General features: G+C 52.4%; 7 protein-coding genes across 7 annotated transcripts; 4 read left to right on the top strand and 3 right to left on the bottom strand.

The window, feature by feature from the left end:
• Nucleotides 1-347: 347 nt before the first annotated feature.
• On the top strand, nt 348-1,967 carry BO94DRAFT_556914 (questin oxidase family protein; the record flags this gene model as incomplete). The annotated part of the gene is made up of 5 exons (XM_025613901.1): nt 348-504; nt 608-910; nt 995-1,354; nt 1,409-1,819; nt 1,873-1,967. The coding sequence occupies 5 exons, from the start codon at nt 348-350 to the stop codon at nt 1,965-1,967; spliced, it is 1,326 nt and encodes a 441-aa protein (XP_025467033.1).
• On the top strand, nt 1,784-3,762 carry BO94DRAFT_82470 (uncharacterized protein). The gene is made up of 2 exons (XM_025617693.1): nt 1,784-1,819; nt 1,873-3,762. Exon 2 carries the CDS (start codon nt 2,081-2,083, stop codon nt 3,644-3,646), a length of 1,566 nt encoding a protein of 521 aa, XP_025467032.1. The 5' UTR covers nt 1,784-1,819; nt 1,873-2,080; the 3' UTR covers nt 3,647-3,762.
• On the bottom strand, nt 3,721-6,917 carry BO94DRAFT_596997 (glutamine-dependent NAD(+) synthetase; the record flags this gene model as incomplete). Its single annotated transcript, XM_025616262.1, has 12 exons — nt 3,721-4,244; nt 4,301-4,718; nt 4,781-4,852; nt 4,949-5,276; nt 5,327-5,904; nt 5,952-6,043; nt 6,090-6,115; nt 6,163-6,352; nt 6,405-6,463; nt 6,513-6,663; nt 6,716-6,834; nt 6,889-6,917. 12 exons carry the CDS (start codon nt 6,915-6,917, stop codon nt 4,135-4,137), a joined length of 2,172 nt encoding a protein of 723 aa, XP_025467031.1. The 3' UTR covers nt 3,721-4,134.
• A 246-nt stretch (nt 6,918-7,163) lies between these two features.
• On the top strand, nt 7,164-8,695 carry BO94DRAFT_535594 (NAD(+) diphosphatase). The gene is made up of 3 exons (XM_025611824.1): nt 7,164-7,383; nt 7,438-7,884; nt 7,937-8,695. Exons 1-3 carry the CDS (start codon nt 7,287-7,289, stop codon nt 8,641-8,643), a joined length of 1,251 nt encoding a protein of 416 aa, XP_025467030.1. The 5' UTR covers nt 7,164-7,286; the 3' UTR covers nt 8,644-8,695.
• A 139-nt stretch (nt 8,696-8,834) lies between these two features.
• On the bottom strand, nt 8,835-13,479 carry BO94DRAFT_517539 (uncharacterized protein). The gene is made up of 2 exons (XM_025610000.1): nt 12,977-13,479; nt 8,835-12,923 (listed from the first exon to the last, which is right to left on the bottom strand). The coding sequence occupies exons 1-2, from the start codon at nt 13,394-13,396 to the stop codon at nt 9,054-9,056; spliced, it is 4,290 nt and encodes a 1,429-aa protein (XP_025467029.1). The 5' UTR covers nt 13,397-13,479; the 3' UTR covers nt 8,835-9,053.
• A 375-nt stretch (nt 13,480-13,854) lies between these two features.
• BO94DRAFT_535593 (putative flavin dependent monooxygenase) lies at nt 13,855-15,523 on the top strand. The gene is made up of 2 exons (XM_025611823.1): nt 13,855-13,950; nt 14,005-15,523. The coding sequence occupies exons 1-2, from the start codon at nt 13,880-13,882 to the stop codon at nt 15,404-15,406; spliced, it is 1,473 nt and encodes a 490-aa protein (XP_025467028.1). The 5' UTR covers nt 13,855-13,879; the 3' UTR covers nt 15,407-15,523.
• A 63-nt stretch (nt 15,524-15,586) lies between these two features.
• Nucleotides 15,587-16,701, bottom strand: BO94DRAFT_535592 (HD domain-containing protein). The gene is made up of 4 exons (XM_025611822.1): nt 16,609-16,701; nt 16,253-16,519; nt 15,830-16,193; nt 15,587-15,775 (listed from the first exon to the last, which is right to left on the bottom strand). Exons 2-4 carry the CDS (start codon nt 16,498-16,500, stop codon nt 15,680-15,682), a joined length of 708 nt encoding a protein of 235 aa, XP_025467027.1. The 5' UTR covers nt 16,501-16,519; nt 16,609-16,701; the 3' UTR covers nt 15,587-15,679.
• Nucleotides 16,702-17,088: the final 387 nt, after the last annotated feature.

The raw sequence follows: 17,088 nt of genomic DNA, 5'->3' as shown, positions 1-17,088 counted from the left end.
GGGCTTTTAGGTTTAGAGGGAGTTGGTTAAATAAGACGGTTGCGCATGGGTCTTCGTCTATTGTCTATCGTGTTTTCTACATACCTACCGGTTTGTTGATGAATTATCGTTACGGTTTGGGGCGGGTTGTGAGAACGATACGTATTTCTTCTTCTGATTCCTCCTCTTATTGGTGTGGTTTCTACTCGAGAAGAGTATTTGATTGCAGGGTGAGATTTGGAAGTGGAAGTGGAAGTAGATACTATACGGGTGGTGGTTTATATTGTCGTGGTCTTGGTCGTGGGTATATAACTGCACTTACACCTACACCTACCTCTCCATCTACATCTGCAACAACGAGGGAAACCATGGCATCCGCAACAGCAAAAAACATCCATCTCTCGAGCACAGAAAAAGGGATTATCTCCCATCATGCTCGAGAGGATTCAGCCCGCGCAGTGAGTGATGTCTTGCAGGAGGATATGACATCCCATCATGTATTTTTTAATCAGATGGGGTTTCATAGTGAGTTCCCCCCCCACCCCCCTCCCCACCCTACATTTCCCTTCTTTACCATTATATTTCATATTGTTGGGTTTGTTGTGGGTATACTAACAACTCCATCCAGACCACATCCCGCACCACATCCTAAGCATCTATGCTCTCGGTGCTACCCCGGAGCAGATCCGAGCCGCGTATACCAGCAACAAGAGCTATCAGCGCCCGGCACTCCGGGTGGATGAGAAGATCGTGCGAGACATGGCTGATGTTGGGACGTTTCTGAAGTATTTGGGACAGGGGGAGCATTATAGTGACTACTTGGCTTTTTTTCAGCATGAGATTGAGGGGAAGGGGGTGGAGAGGGTGTTGAAGGAGTATTTGTTCTCTGGGGAGAAGGTCGCGGAGAGGTTGTTGGTTATGTTGTTTGGGGGTATGTTTCTCTTTTATCTCTTTCAAGAGGGAAAGGGGGAGGGGTTGTGTTGAAGGGGAATAGTGGGCTGACGATACATTCTAGGGCTCATCCACCCGTTCATTCACCTTGGATTCGGGATCGAGTTCAACCAGCCTGCTCTCGTTGCCCAGGGTCTGGCTCAGACAGCCGTTCACGACGAATGGACGGGTCCAATGTTCTTCTGGCCGGCGGAGAAGGCAGCCGGGGGTGTGGGCAAACCTGGGAAGAAATCAATGCTACAGATTCTCGAGGAGATTCGTGCGGATGAGAAGTTGGCACGGTCTGCGCGTTGGGAGGACAGCGGGAGGATGGAGAACGGGGTGCTCAAAAGAGCGCCGGAGGAGATGATCAAGTATGCGGCGCAGTTTACGGTCTCGGAGGAGCAGATTGAGGAAAAGACGGCGGAGATTATCAATACCGTGGGTGAGTGCCCCCCCTCTCCCCGATTAGTGAAGGTATTGATGCTGACCCTGTTAGCATACTTTGCCAGTGCGGCGCAGCGTCCCGACAAGCAGATCAAGCTCGATTTCTTCTACCTCCATGGCGTCACTTCGTCGATATTCCTGTCCAAGATTATCACGCTGCCGTTCCTGGATGCCCGGACTAAAGCGCGATTGCTGGAGTGGACGGGTCGGCTGGATCTGATGCTTTATGTGGGCTACGGGACGGCGGATCTTCGTTTGGATGAGGTCACAAATTATCCGGCTACGAAGAGCTGGGAGACTATTTTCGATTACAGTACTGCGCAGGCGAGTGATGATGGACATCTGCCAAAACTGGTGAGAGCTTTGAAAAATGGTGAACAGGCGTGTCGTCCGTTTGAGGATCGGGCTGAAGAGCTCGGCTTGAAGATTAAAGGTGATATGTGGTTGAAGATTGCGAATATGGGTGAGTGATTCATTTTCAGATGGATGTGTGATGTTACTGATGTCTGTTGACAGTGATGGATTCCACTTCTGGTCAGAGTTCCTTATGGGTGCGCGGAGCGGGCTTTGACGAGGCCTGGAAGGAGTTTGGAGAACGATCTCGGTTGTAAATTGGATTGGATGGAGAGAACGCATGGGATGCTGAATGCTTGACTTGCAATATCCAAATTGATGTATGTAACTATACTATTTGAAAGATTGTGAAAGAAACGATGACGCGTGGATGCCGGATCGGGTTAGCCATCACGTGGTGATTGGGAAGGCCGAGTGGGGCGATCCCCAACATTTCCATCTTCTGCTTGCGATCCATCATCCTTCATTCCCCTCACATCTCCTCTCTGCCCTTTGCTTTTTCTTCCATCGAATCTTATCACCTCATCAATCAGATCTCCTGCTCCCCTCTTCATCTGCAGCCCTCACAATGCCCGGTGACGACGACCCAATCCAGAACCGACCTGCCGCTCCCTCCGCCCCCGATTCCCGCCGATGGCCCGATGACGAGAACCCTTTCGTTGCTTTCCGTCGCTTCGCCGACGAACAGCTCTCCTCCATGCTCCAGTCCGTGATGGGCATTCCCTCCATGTCCTCTCGGCCCTCGCCCGATCACTGGGCCGTTTTCGATGATGATGCGCGTTTCCGCAAGAGAGACAACAGTGAATCCAAGGGAGACGACCATGCGGCAGCCGATAATTCAGACCATCCTTTCCATCACAACAACCGACACCCGTCTCGTTCTTGGACAGAGTGGGAGGACCAATGGCACGTGGACCATCCCAGGAGACGCAGAACCGATCAGGATTTCTTCGACTCGTTCTTCGACAGCCCTTTCTCTTCTCGCTTCCTCCATCCCCATCACCACCCCATGTTCTCGGGCTTCGCCAGCAATACCTCCACCTGGCCCCTCACATACCTCATGTTCAGCCCATACTCTCCTCTGCATCTGGAACGCCAGGACTACTACCAGTCTCACCACGACAGAGGCGTCTTTTCGTCTCTCATGTCCTCTTTGAGCCTCTCGTCTGATTGCGACCCCGCGGAAAGCCACTGGCGCGAGGCCTTTGAAGATCTCATCCGGCTGGAGAACGGCAAACCCATGTTGGACCACGACTCGAGCGCAGTTGTCAAGAGGGAAACTACACGAGACTGGCTTTACGGACTGGTGAAACGGGGTAGTGTGGGTGACCAGTGGAAGATATCAGAGCTCGGAAAAAACGACTGGTCGAGTCCCATGGCTATCAGCCAGTTCCACTTCAAGGATGATGATTGCGAAACACCCAAGGACAGAATTGTTGAAGAGAAGACCGAAGCCTTGACGGAATTGGACATGTTCGACCGCTTCTTTGAGGACGCCGCTGCCCGCGAAAGCAAGGCTTTTGCAGACGCATTCGAGAGCCCCATACTGCGCTTCCTGCTCGAGGAGAGACAAAGATCCCGAGACACCCCCAGCGACACCGAGAACTGGTTCGAGCGTGTATCCAACAACTCCATCCCCGATGCCGTTCCTGAAAAACAACAACCAGCACCAGAAACCCAAGCAATTGTCCCTTCACGCGCTGAACCAACCGCCGAAAAACCCACTGTGATCTCAACAATGACAAGAACCGAGCGTATCCGACTCCCCAACGGATCCACCCAGAAAAAGACCGTCTGGACCAAAAAGTTCTCCGATGGTCGCGAAGAAAGCAACGAGTCGGTGGAGATCATGAACCCTCCCCAGTCACAGGACTCCTCCAACCAGGACAGACCTACATCCGACCAGAAGAACAGCGGCTGGTTCTGGAAAGACTAAACAGCCATAGAGTTGAGATCACACCTACACTCCCTCATCTCTTTGCTCCCATCCATCACATTCCATTTCATATGATCTTATACGTCCCTCCCTCTGATTGATCCTTTTTCTATACCTCTGATTCCCTATTCATCATTACTCAAAATTAGCGCTGATTTCATAACAACCACTGGCGTTGCTTCAAAAGGTCTATCTCATTCTCTACGATTTTCATATCTTCTTTTTTGTCAATATGACATATCCGATACCTTTATCATTGACAAGTTATTCTGTTTTGATTTCAAAAGCATGCATTGGTATTTTCATTCACTTGGTTGGCTACTGCTTTCGATGGGGTGATCAGTCCTCGACCTCAAGTCATACGATCGTATTCATCATTCCACAAATACATACACATCTGACTATATACCGTGATACGCGTTAACTCTATCATAACTAGCCGCCCCTTCTAACTTACTACAACCTCTTTCTTTGAAGTATACTGCCCTCTAATCAGCCTTCACGCTCTTCTTCTGCGCCTTACCTGAAGTCCAGCCCTTCGATTCCCAGTATTCAACGCTAGCTTCCATTTTTTTGTACGCCCATGAGAATGGTGGGTCTAAGTCATGTTAGCTGCCAGCAACTAACACATTGGGGGGTTAGGACGGAACGTACAGAGGAACTGCCTCAGATCGTGCCTGTTATCTTCCGGGGAATACTGCTCAGCGTGATAACTCGGGGTGAGGACGGTCATCTTATGTCTGTTAATCGCATAGGATCTAGTGAGGAGACGAGTCTTTTCGTAAATTTCACGAGGACTGTACTCGTTGCCCCACATGTGGAGGAGCCGTTCGTAGAGGGACCAGGGACCTAGTTTTGCGACCTTACGGAGGTATCCGAAGACGGAGAGCTCGGCGTATGTCACGCCCATGTCGGCTTCATCGGATTGGACGTAGGTGGCTGTGATGGGCTCGAGTTCGGCGGTGGGGGTGGCGTGGAGGAACTCGTGCAGGATGGGGAGGTCGAAGGAGTCGCGGGTCCAGGCGATGAACTTTTTGAGATCGACTTTACTGATGGAGCCGATTGGGTTGAGCTGAGGGGTTCGTTAGTTTTTTCCCTTGCAGGTTAAGGGTATCTTTGGGAAGGAGGGCGTACATCTGCACTGCTGGCGTCGTATTTGGTCAAGTAGCCACGGAGACTGTTTCTGTTAGTTGGTTGATCACGATGCTAGGGCTAAGTAGTAATCAAAGCAAGTGGTACAGACCATTCTATGTTCAGTTAGTGCTTATAGCTCAAGCAGAGAAGGGGATACGTACCATCAACATTGGACGAGCCCAAAACAAGAAGTCCGCCACCCCCAGGTCGCTGACGAACCAGAGGTAGCAACTGCGCAAACAGATACGACAAAACCATTCTCAGTCTGGCTTGGATGTTTTGCAGCGCTTGGTTCTCCGCCCAGCTCCCGCCGTGAACCTTGAATTTAGGCTGGAAGTTCGTCACAACAGTGAATAGGGTCATCATAGCGCTGACAACGGTGTCGAAGTTGAAGTCGGTGTGGTAGGCGCCGATGTCCGCGGCAAGCCTCTTGGCCCGGTCTCTCGTCTCCTTGCTGGAGTTCTGAGTGCCCATGTAGCTGGTGTGGAAGATGCGGCTAGAGAAATTAGCTATAATGGCTTAGTGACAATATTCATCGAAACTCACTTGCAAACCTCCTGGCTTGTAGAAGGAAGCCATGTTGAATCCTCCGGCTCAGCACAGAGTCTGCGAACATCCTTGATAACCTGCTCGTTTCCTTGTTGGACAGCTTTGATGACTTCTCTGCACATTGAGTGAACGATGATAGCAGTAGCGCAACTGTCAATACCTCCGCTCAGAGGAACAAAATATCCAGCAGCACCGCTTCGTCGCAGATAGTCCCAGAGCCAACACGCCGGACCCAGAGCAATTTCTTCCTCTGGGACATGATAGCGTGGGGTGAGAGTTTCCGAAGGCGCAAGGCCAGGATCAGCCTCATCATCCATACGGGACAGTCTCGTGTCCAGATCGAGACGGACATAGGGCGCCTGCATGCTGGCCTGCATGCCACGACTCGCACTAGTGCGGTATGTCCGGACCTCTTCGATATCGACAGTAGCTGTAACAACCTCGACATCATTCAGGGAGAATTGGGAGCCCTGAGCCACGATATTGCCGTTGACCACAATCATTGCGCAACCATCGTAGTATAGTCGGTCACCATCACATCCTTGCTGGTTGGCATAGAGATAGATACCGCCACTCTAAAAGGAGTTAGAGTTAACATCTCCTGCGGTTTTGGCATTCTCACCAGTTTTGTGGCCTGGGTAATAAGGTTGATACGGGTGTCGAGCTTCCTCAATTCGTGATGACTTCCAGAAGAGTTGGAGAAGATTTCGACACCTGATCAATTAGAAAAGCCACCCTCTAAGATAGACAATGAACGTACCAGCAAGACCATACGGGATGTGAGGACTGCACGATTAGCAAAGATACCTTATGAATCCGGTGCAAGTAATTACCCATTAGGAGTGAAGAGCTCTTCACAGGTTTCCAGGCCCAAGCAGGTATCCCTGGTGCTGATGAGCGCATCGCCAAACGGGACCTTGTATTGTCCAGTAATCTTGCCGACAATCTGCTCCAGGTAGTAGTCCTCGACTTCCCGGGGACGCTGCCACGGGGTAAAGTGTCTCATTTCTCTGTAGTTTCCATCTACCAAAGATAGTCAGCTACCAATTGGATCTTCATCACGAGAAAGACACACCATTGGCAAGCCACATCTTGGGACGGATGAGGATGATCTTCCGGTTGTAGAAGATCACGCTAGCGGACGATCAGCACAAGCAAACTATAGTGACATGCCACGGCGTACCGGCAGTTCCACTTGCAATCTCTGTGACGGACCGGCATGCCCACGTCAACAACAATATCCTGGCAGTCGGGATGATCGATGATGCGGGCGAACATCTCCCACGAGTGTAAATAAGTATCACCCTCGAGGAAAGCATCCAGGCAGCCATATCCTAGATCAATGTTAACAACCGGATCGACAGAGACATAACCGGCGAAGATTACCAGTGATCTCGAGCTCAGGGCCAACTCGGAGCGTGGCTCCAGCTGCCTTAGCTTGACGAATACTTTCGATAATCCGCTCACAGTTGCCCTCGAAATCGAGAGCCCACTGGTTGAGGGAGCTGCAGGCAAGCTGTCAGTAGGGAATGGACTGGAGACATGGATTAGTCACCAACCATGTGGCAAGAGTGACCAGGTGGCCCATGATGCGTGAGTGCTTGGCGACGGCGGGGGTACCACTTGAAAGATGAAGCTGGAGAGAGTTGGAGAACGATACCGACCAAGCGACATGACGCACGTCACGTGTGTGGGGAGGCCCCTCGTGCCCCTCAGCCGTACCGGTATTACCGTTCCGGAATCCCGCGGCGCTGGCCTCGGCTTTGGAGGGGCGCTGATTAATCGTCGTTATCGGAATCATCAGGAAGCATTTCCTCCAACTTTTTCGCCATCTCTTTTCTATATACTTCCTGCGGCGTGGTTATTGTTACTTATTCTTGGCTTATTCTTATTCCTGCGCTCCTAACTCCTACGCCACCTTTCCCATCCAATTGCCATACCTATATAGTAGTTCATAATGAGCAGCGACTCCCAGCTTCCGAACCCCGCGCATATACAAGCCGACTCCATGCTGGCTCGACGGTTTGGAAGGGAGACAGTGAACTATTTCTCCAGTATGGCCCCAAATCTTGCTCACTGCTCTTTCTGAAACTAATTCATCCATCCAGGTTCCCCTCTCAACCGTCTATCTTTTCTCCGCTCCGACCATGCCTTCCTCTCCGCCGCTCTCAAACACCCCTCTACGCGCTTCGTCCTAATGAAGGATTTCGCGCCACTGACCAAAACCCCCGCGGAGCCATACTACGCCAAGTACGATGAAGTACGCAAACTGGTCCCCGACACCATCTACGACAAGTCCGAGGAGGACATCATCAAGGAGTACGATTCGCGGAAAACGACCGCCTCCCCAATCTTCCTCGGCCTAGACGAGACCCAGAAACAGGACAGTCTCACCTGGAAGATCTACTCCGGAACGCCTTACTTCGCCCTAGACGTGACACCCCGCGGCTCAGAAGAGCAACAAACCAACTCCAAGGTCGTGATAAGCGATGTTGAGGCCAAGGGTCTGGCATTCCTCCAGGGAAGAACCATCATGTCCTTCCCAGCCGGCGAAGGTACCTCACCCTCCCCCTCCAACCCACCACCACCCACTAACACCCCACCCAGCCGCCATCTACGCCCAAGCCCGCGCCCTCATAGACTGGAACACACGCAACACCTTCTGCGGCACCTGCGGCCATCCCACAATCTCCGTCAACTCGGGCACCAAACGGGCCTGTCCACCCAGCGACGCCGCGCTCCTCGCCTCCGGCAAGCCCGCCGAGCGCCCATCCTGCAACACACGCACCACCATCTCCAACCTGTCCTTCCCACGCACCGACCCCACCATCATCGTAGCCGTCGTCTCCACCGACGCCAAACGCATCCTCCTAGGTCGCGCCAAGCGCTTCCCCCCAAACTTCTACTCCACGCTAGCCGGATTCATCGAGCCCGCCGAATCAGTCGAAGACGCCGTCCGTCGCGAAGTCTGGGAAGAGGCCGGCGTGACCCTATCGCGGGTCGTCATTCATTCCACCCAGCCATGGCCCTACCCTGCTAACTTGATGATCGGGGCAATCGCGCAAGTCAGTGACCCTGCGCACGAGACAATTAACCTGGAACATGACCCGGAGTTGGAAGACGCACGGTGGTTCGAGTTCGCGGAGGTCGAGGAGGCATTGAAGACGGGGACGAGTCCGTTGGGCTTTCAGCCGGGTCCGGGATATAAGGAGGGCGCGTTGAGACTGCCTCCTGCGACGGCGATCGCGAATCAGCTGATTCGGGCGGCTATTGGGATGGATTTTAATCACGTGGAGAATGGGTCTAAGATGTAGATGGACGGAGTTGGGTATAGATTCTGCAGTGGATGAAACCCGGGGGGGGGGGTTGCTTATTGTTATCCTTTATGCCGGTATTATTATGTTACGACCAGACACGGCATGCTACTATAGACGTGTAGAGCATTCAGCGAGGTGACTATGATTATGAATAAAGAAAGACCATTCATTCATTCATTCATTCATTGCTTTAGTTTTTTTATGGTTTTGTCTTTCAATTCCTTATTCCTTGATGAGATCAACACATATCAAATTTACTGGTACTATTCGCACCAAACGCTGCGGAATAATGCCACCCATATACCAATGCCAATGCCAATACCAAGTAAACCCCCCAGTCATAACTCATCCAGATAGATAGGGCTCCCCGAGTCGGAATACCTTTGCACATTCCACTCACGCGACGCTCAGAAATTCGCATACACGGTCCCATCTCGCAGCTCATGTATACTCTCCTTGCTAGTCGGGGATCCAACCTCAGCATATCTCCTTCCATCTCGGAGTTCATGGATGGTGATGCGTCGATGGGATTTCCGACGGCGTGAGCCCCGACTCGAGAAGGATGAGTCTGCGCGGCTGTCGACGCCAATGGAGTTTACGCTCCCCGAGTCGCTGAATGCGGCGGGGGTGGCTTCGCGGCTTTCTTGTTCGATGGAGGCTTGCAGTTGGTAGTCGGCTACCATGGCCATGCCGTCTTCTTGGTACCATTGGCGAAGGTCGGTGGCGTAGGATTGTTCCTCGGGGCCGTATTCGACGGGCGGGCCGTCGATGTGGGCGTCTGGTTGGGACGCGGTGAAGACGGCCCAGGCGCTGGTGTTGACGCTTGCGAGGGTCATGGAGTGTTTGAAGCTCTTGACGGTGAAGTTGCGAAGAAGGATGGCGTCGCCTTCTTCCAGGGAGGGAAGGGCTGTTTTGTAGGGCCGGAAGATCTGGGCATAGAGAATGGTGCCGGCCAATGAGGGATCGGTCAGCCCGAAGGTCAGGATGTAGTCTTTTTTACCCGACGTGGCCCGGATGGCGGGACGGACTTCTGATACCACGGAGATGGTATCTGTTAGTGCGTTGAAGTGGTCGATGAGGGTGGCGAGGGGCGAAAAGTATGAGTGTTTGCTGCGCAGGCCTGGAAAGTTGCGGTTTAGGTTGACTAGACGAGCACGGTCATCCCCGACTAACAAGACTTCGTCCTCGCTGTGGGTTGTTTGAACTCCCTTGTCGTCCTCCTCCGACACGTATTCCTGCTCTTCTAGAGCTGTGGAGACGGATCCAGATTCAGAATCGGAGTCTTCATCCTGAGGAAGATTGTCAACCTCTGCTGTTGCAGTCGTGTTCACCACCGGCTCAATTGTAGGTGGTGTTTCGGTCTCCTGCTGGACTGCTAGGATCTCTTGGGTGGGCTCAGGGGTAGGCGGTGCTTCATCTACTGGAAGAACTGAAGGAACATCCTTGTCCACACCAATTATCTGAGAAGGCTCTGGAGTCACCAGCTGATCTAATGGCAAGATTGGCATATCGGAGGTAACGGCAGCGGAGATGGGCAGGCTCAGGCTTTGCGAAGTACCACCTAGCGACAAGCTAGGATCAATGTGTTGTGCTTGTTCCGGCACACCTGAGATCTCGGTTTCCTGTGTTTGAGCCTGAGATGTATCTGCACTATGTTGTCGACTCATGCTTGTCTGGTCCTCTGACGAAAAGGTGCCCGCGTTGAGAAGCTCGGGATCAATTGGGGGTTCAGAGAAACGTAGGATAGGTTCGGTGCTGGCATCGGCCTGCTGAACAATATGGGCGTCATCTGAAATATATCTGATCTCTTCATGGATTAGCTCCTGCGTCACCACTTCTGCTGTTCGTGATTCTTCATCGCCGACATGAAAGCCTGGTTGCTCATCGATGGCAATGCTCGGCCGCTCGCCCCCGGGCGATGTTCCGGGTGCAACGTCTCTGTCGGTTTCCACGAGTGATTGTGCTTCGGCATCTTCGAGACCATGATCAGCCGCAGCTTCGCCCTCTATGTGCTCCACTTCGATTTGTGTGTTGTCGACCTTCTCCTCGACCTGCTCCTGATCTTTCTGCTCGTCGTGCATATGCTCATCTCGAGCCGATCCAACTTCCATTTCATCAGCATCAGCATCTTCATCGTCCGGCTGCTCGTCATCCAGGTCTCTAGCGCTTGTTTGTTCTGGCTCTAAGTGCTTTTCACTGACTGCGCCATCACTTTGCGCATCCGCTATCCGTTCATGAGCCTGCACTCTGTCAGAGTGCCACTCTTCATCTCGCTCAGATTCGATCTGGTAGATCGATTCAACATCAACCGTCTCGACTTCTCGCTCATCCGCTTCTTGGTCGTCTTCGACCGACCACTCTTCACCCTCAGCGCCACTGGAATATCCTTCCGCATCGTCGTCATCTTCCTCCCCTTCCATTTCCACTTCATCGTCATCGCCAGATTCGGAGGTGCCATAACTAGAGGCCTCATCCGCGGATGGAGATAGGTCAGAACGAGAACGCACGGGTTCCTGTGCTGCAAAGGGACGCCTTTGAATGCTGGGAGGAGGCTCGTCATCACTGTCACTATCCAACACAATGACTTCTGGCTCCACGGTCCTGATGGGCTGTTGTGCTCGAGATTCCATTTCATCCGACTCTGACTCGAATTCGGATTCGGAATCAACACGGTCATCGTACCCATCCTCGTCATAAGCGCCTTCTGATTCCTCGGAGTCGGACCCGTCTTCGTCAGATATATCCTCTTCGTCTTCCATCTCTTCATCCTCATCCTCGTCCTCGTCCTCGCCCTCAATATGATACTCATGTGCTCGCCTAACAGTGTCATGGGGTTTTGCCGGTGATTCTGCTTCACTGTCGGAGACAAGTTCAATGTCATACCTTGATTTAGACCTAGGTTCAACATCTTCCTCGGTGGCATCTTCATCCTCGCTCATATCCCCGGGGCGGGAGCTTTCAATGACAGAGCTATGACTAGCACTTTCTGACTCATAATTTTCGTCTCTTGTGCCATTCACCCTGTGATGGATTCCCTTCTCCTGGGAGATGTGGATACCGCCCCGCTGTCTAGGCGACTCTTCAGCTTCAAGCATTTCCTCGTCCTCTTCGATATCGGCTATTTCAATTTCACCTGGCTTAGCCCCTTCGCCGACTTTGTTCTCATCTCTGACAGGTTCAGCAACATCCGAGGCTGCTCTTTCAGTAACGGTCTCCTCAACTTGCTCAGCTCTCACTTCCACATCTTCTGGCCCCTGCTTCTCCGCTGCAACTGTTTCGTGTACGGAGACGGGGTGGGCAATTTCCGGTTGAGAGTCTATCCCGTGCTCCTGTGGGCCCGGTTGAGACAAAGCAATAGGTTCGGAGTTGACTGTTGTGGCTACGCCCTCATCCGTTTGCCCCACGGCAAGATCTGGTTGTTTATCTGAGACATCCTCACTTGCCAGACCCGTGACCTCCTGGTTGGCAGTTGTTGGTGGAGTAGATTGGGGGGGAGGGGTAGCTGACACAGATCCAAAATAGCCAAGTGGGCTGTTGGATGTGCTCACTAGAGGTGAGGGAACAGGAAGACCGGGAGAAGGTATAGGATGAAGGCGCGGAGTGTCTATGGGAAGATGGCCGGCAAAATGGGGTACATTATTCCTTTTCTGCCCTGGAGACTCAGTCCTGGAAATGGATTGAGGTAGGAGGAACCGCGCATCGGATTTTACTTCGTCCAATTGTTTTCCTGCGCTAGGCTCAAGTGTCACTGTGACTTGTTCTGTCGTGACATCTGCAGCCTGGGCACCATCCGGAGAACCCCCTGGGATTGATACGGCGTCGCGAGTTTCAGATGGCTCTGGTGACTGCCTAGCTTCGTCGGCCATATCATCACCGCCGCTTTCTGATCGGAGCCATGCCTCGTCGTCGAACATAGCCGTCCAATCCCCTGGGATATCGGTATCGCCAGGGCTCGCGGGTTCATCGACAAGACGCCAATCGCTGCCCCGCATACTAAATCTCGGTCGTTTCCTTCCCTTGCCCAGTACAAAACCATCTTCCTCGGCGAAGGGATCGAATAATGAGCTCGACAGGTGGCCAAGGGAGGGGCGCGATCGCTCGATAAAAGCCGGCGATTGCCATGATTGTAAACCACCGTTCGGATTTCGGCTATCCAGGGCAGCGTGGCTGTTGACAGTAGGCGTGGCTGGGGGCGCAGTCGCATCGTCGGCAGCGGGCAGCGGGGATAAAGGGCGGTCTACTTTCACGGTCGAGAGGTGCTGCGAAGAACGCCAAATCTAACCCTGGTGAGCACTGGGTGTTAATTCACTAGCTTAATCCGAGGAAGTACCTCAATGAAAACACCGCTATCGAAGTGAACATCCCACGCGACAAATCTTCCAGGAGTCTGTTTCGTCGTATCGTTTTCCACAAATCTCGATCCGGCCAGCCCGATATAAACACTATCGCCGATGCCAACCTGCGACTTCGCTACCTCTTCTGCGACAGACCCATGAAAAACCACCTTGACCTGTCCGTTAGTGCGACGAAGGCGAAAGTCTGGCTCTGCGAGGAGGAGGCCGAGGGAGCGAGTTGACGAGGAGTAGGGCCATAGCAAGGTTACCACGGCGTGGACGGAGCTGTTGGACAGATTCTCCAGAGTTGGAGAAAGCTGCGCAATGGGGACCGGGGTCGACCGCAGAGGTTCGGAGACCGGGGGTTGTTGTTCGGGGGCGTCCATCATTGCGGCCGCTTGATAGACATGCGACATCCACACTTCCTGGATCACAGGAACTGCATATCTGGCCCGATGGCGTATGCAGCCAGCGGTAAGGTTGTTGATGGCAGATGGTTGAGACGCGCGGGAGATTCGCCGATGCGGAGGTGAGCAGCCGGTCTCCTTAGTCCTTACCCGCCCGTATCACCCCGTAATCTTACCTACTGCCATCGCCCTTTATCGGCCGGTAATCTACGTCATGGCGGTACACATTACCTCATTACCTTCTTGGATTCCTAACATGGTCCTGCTTGTAGCCCATATGGGACTGAAATATGGAAATATCAATATCTGGCAGTGGTCAGAAAAATGTAGCAATCAAGATAAGCTAGTAAGCACGGCATTTATCGTGCGGTTGATGCAATCGTCATGCGATCGAACTAGGAGCTTATCGGCTCCCCTCCGACATCTTAATGGGCCCAGACGAGACATGATCTCTATCACTTCATCCCCCCGATTCCTTGAGTCTGCCCAACAATGGCTCTCTCAAATCCAATCCGTCGCATAGCCGTTGTCGGGGCGGGACCATCGGGTCTCGCTGCGGTCAAGTATGCAAGATAGCAATGCGCATCTTTCACCCCCGTCACTAACGAGTGTCCCAGGTACCTTCTTGCCGAGAAATGCTTTGAGCGGGTGGATGTCTTTGAGAAGAGAAGCTCTGCTGGTGGAGTCTGGAATTACTGCCCGGGGCCATTGAAAGAGAACCTGACAACTACGGTGCCGCAACTGGATCCCAACCAACCGCTCGAGGAGCCACTATGGTACCCCACAGGCGGGCAGGCGAAGCCTCTAGAGCCCGTCTTTGTATCCCCGCTCTACAAAACACTGGACACCAACATTCCGAAGGAATTGATGGGTTACAGCGATAAATCATTCGAGCCGGATTCGCAAGTGTTCCCGAAGCATTCCGCAGTGAAGAAATACCTAGAAGAGTATGCCGAAGACATCAAGAACGTCATCAATTTCGAGACGCAAGTTGTCGACGTGAGGAAGACTGGAAGCACTGCCGATCCCTGGTCGCTTACAACAAAGAACCTACGGGAAGGGGTACAGAAGACGCACTCATACGATGCTGTGGTAGTCGCTAGTGGACATTTCGACGTCCCATTTACGCCAGATATCCCTGGAGTCCAGGACTGGAACACAGCATATCCAGGCGTCATCTCTCATTCTAGGCTCTTTGACTCAGCGGAGCCTTTCCGAGACAAGAAGGTCATTGTGGTGGGAACCTCAGCATCTGGACTCGATATAGGTAATCAGATCAACGAAGTCTGCAAGGGAAAGGTACTGGTGTCTCAGAGAACAGAGTCAACTTTACACCCTTCTACTCCTCTGGACAAGGTCTATCACCCCCAGATCGTGGAGTTCCTGCCACCTGGTACCTACACTAGGGCAGTGCGATTTGCGAATGGCCATATCGAACAGAAAATTGATGCCATTGTCTTCTGTACGGGTTATCTCTACTCTTTCCCTTTTCTGTCTTCGCTTGACCCTCCTCTCATCACCGACGGCCGCCGCACTCTGAACGTGTACCAACATCTCTTCTACATCTACGACCCGACACTAGTCCTCCCTGTCCTGCCACAGAGGGTGATCCCTCTGCCGCTGTCGGAAAATCAGGCAGCTGTTTTCGCCCGCGTCTGGTCGGGAAGACTCCAATTGCCATCTCAAGATGAAATGAAAGCCTGGCATGATTGGACTGTCGCCGAAAAGGGCAACGGGACACCGTTCCACTTGCTTCCTTTCCCGCTGGATGCTGACTACATGAATTTCCTGCATGACTGGTCAGCGAAGGCTGCACCTCTGCAAGGACTCGAGAATAACGGGAATGGCAAGCAATGTAACTACTGGGGCGAGAGACAGTGTTGGATACGAGCACGACTGCCTGATATTAAGCGAGCATTTTTGCAAAAGGGTCCGGAGCGAGGCTCTATCAAGAGCCTGGAGCAACTGGGGTTTGACTTTGACCAGTGGAAGAAAGAAGAAGTCAGAGCACATATATAGACTTCGACTGTGATGAAATAAGTATATAGATCTTTGGTGGGTTCATTAGAGCTTAGAGCCACCAGGTCACTTTCGCCTCGCGGGGCTAGATTGTTTGAATGAAATCCCTAGTAGTTCGATATTTACTTGGCGTACTCCCACCTGGTGAAAGTACTCTACCATGTGCAGTGAGTCTTTTAAGTCTACATTCCTTGCTTCTATAGCTTCCAACTATCCTAGTATCCTAGTCAATTCAAGGTCATTTCTAGACCCACGTATCCAAAACAATCAATCTCAAGCAGCCACCAACATCGTCTCCTCATCCCACCACTTCTTAAACACCGTCAGCCTCTCCGTCCGATCCCTAGCCATCTGCCTACCAGTGTTGGTCTACCACCCCTGTTAGCACACCTGCACCCCTCACACCAACCACAAAACACATACCTTCATCATCCCCTCCAACCTCTCCAACTTCTCATCAATATGCTCTCTCGAATTCTGCATACTAGCGCCCTGCAACTTGGCACCCGTAAACGTAAACGTCCTACCGATCCCAATAGCCCCAATAGCATCAATACGATCCGAATCCTGCACAATAGCGAGTTCAGGATGCTGCTGCAACACCCGCTGCACTTTGCTCGGATCCTTAATTTCAGTTGAGTAGGAAACGTGATTAACCACCTCTTCAACACTGTTCACTAGGGTTGTCGAAGCCCCCGCCTGTTCCAGCACAAGGGTGACCTTGGAGATCTGTTGACCGTCGACAGCTGGTGGGAGGTATTTCTTGTCGTTGACGTCGTGGAGGAGACTTGTTGTTGGGGTAGGGGGTGAGTGATGGCTGAGGATGAAGTGGGGGTGGTTACTTACGCGCTGAGAATGACCACGGTGGGATCGTAGATGTTTGGTCCGGTCTGGTTCTCGAATTCGGAGGATAGAATGCGCTGGGATAGTGCTAGGACGCGGAGAATGTGGTGGAAGTCATGAGAGGCATCGTAGTGCTTCATGTGGGCTTCGACTGCTAAGGCGACGGACCGGAACATGTCGTCCTTGGCTGGGAGGAGGTGGCCGTAGGGTGCGGCATGTGCGGATGCGAGGATTCTGTCTACTGAGTCCATGGTGTTTGGGTATGCAGCTCTGTGAGGTGGTGAGATTGGGGTTGGAGGTGGTGCGGAGGTTGATGAGGTGGTAATGCGATTTGGAGATAAGGATATAGGGTAACTAACTGGTTTCAGGGTATAGATCTTAAAGACCTAGGAATGGATGTTTGGGGGTATATTTGGCCCCAATGATGTGGTAGATGCGAAGGGATACTCTTGACGGGGAGGGAAAAATACTACAGAAAGGATGGAGATCTTCCCCACATGGGCGATAAGTGCCCTGGCAAAGTGGGATGCGAAGCCCTGATGGATATTGGAGGATGGATACATCCACGCGACATCTCCACTGGGGATCAACTTTGAACAGGCACTAGGTTCCTCTGAGCTAAACTATGGGGCATGTACCTAGAGATTTCCGATTTTGCTAGAAAAAAAAACATGGATCTTATGAGTTGGTCCACGGATTGGGGATAACATGCTGGACGGTGCAGGGGAATCCTTCCGGCCGGAGTTGGGGGAACCACCTGGGATCTATAGCACGACCAACTGCATCCCAGCCCTCTCCGAACCTCGCTAGACATGCCCATTCACCCCTCTCCCCAACTG

The sequence above is a fragment of the Aspergillus sclerotioniger genome, assembly GCF_003184525.1.
Source record: "Aspergillus sclerotioniger CBS 115572 chromosome Unknown BO94scaffold_15, whole genome shotgun sequence".
Taxonomy (NCBI): Eukaryota; Fungi; Ascomycota; class Eurotiomycetes; order Eurotiales; family Aspergillaceae; genus Aspergillus; species Aspergillus sclerotioniger.
Note: the sequence above shows the minus strand (reverse complement) of the source record. Positions and strands in the feature narration are given on the sequence as shown.

Excerpts from the sequence above, each read along its gene's own strand:
- BO94DRAFT_82470 (XM_025617693.1), top strand. The coding sequence starts at position 2,081 with ATGCCGGATCGGGTTAGCCATCACGTGGTGATTGGGAAGGCCGAGTGG.
- BO94DRAFT_535594 (XM_025611824.1), top strand. The coding sequence starts at position 7,287 with ATGAGCAGCGACTCCCAGCTTCCGAACCCCGCGCATATACAAGCCGAC. Across the intron at positions 7,384-7,437 it reads GACAGTGAACTATTTCTCCA|GTTCCCCTCTCAACCGTCTA; the intron begins GTATGGCCCCAA and ends TCATCCATCCAG. Across the intron at positions 7,885-7,936 it reads GTCCTTCCCAGCCGGCGAAG|CCGCCATCTACGCCCAAGCC; the intron begins GTACCTCACCCT and ends CACCCCACCCAG.
- BO94DRAFT_517539 (XM_025610000.1), bottom strand. The coding sequence starts at position 13,396 with ATGTCGCATGTCTATCAAGCGGCCGCAATGATGGACGCCCCCGAACAA. Across the intron at positions 12,924-12,976 it reads ATAGCGGTGTTTTCATTGAG|ATTTGGCGTTCTTCGCAGCA; the intron begins GTACTTCCTCGG and ends CACCAGGGTTAG.
- BO94DRAFT_535593 (XM_025611823.1), top strand. The coding sequence starts at position 13,880 with ATGGCTCTCTCAAATCCAATCCGTCGCATAGCCGTTGTCGGGGCGGGA. Across the intron at positions 13,951-14,004 it reads TCGGGTCTCGCTGCGGTCAA|GTACCTTCTTGCCGAGAAAT; the intron begins GTATGCAAGATA and ends CGAGTGTCCCAG.
- BO94DRAFT_535592 (XM_025611822.1), bottom strand. The coding sequence starts at position 16,500 with ATGGACTCAGTAGACAGAATCCTCGCATCCGCACATGCCGCACCCTAC. Across the intron at positions 16,194-16,252 it reads ACCGTGGTCATTCTCAGCGC|TCTCCTCCACGACGTCAACG; the intron begins GTAAGTAACCAC and ends CCCAACAACAAG. Across the intron at positions 15,776-15,829 it reads GGTTGGAGGGGATGATGAAG|ACCAACACTGGTAGGCAGAT; the intron begins GTATGTGTTTTG and ends CAGGGGTGGTAG.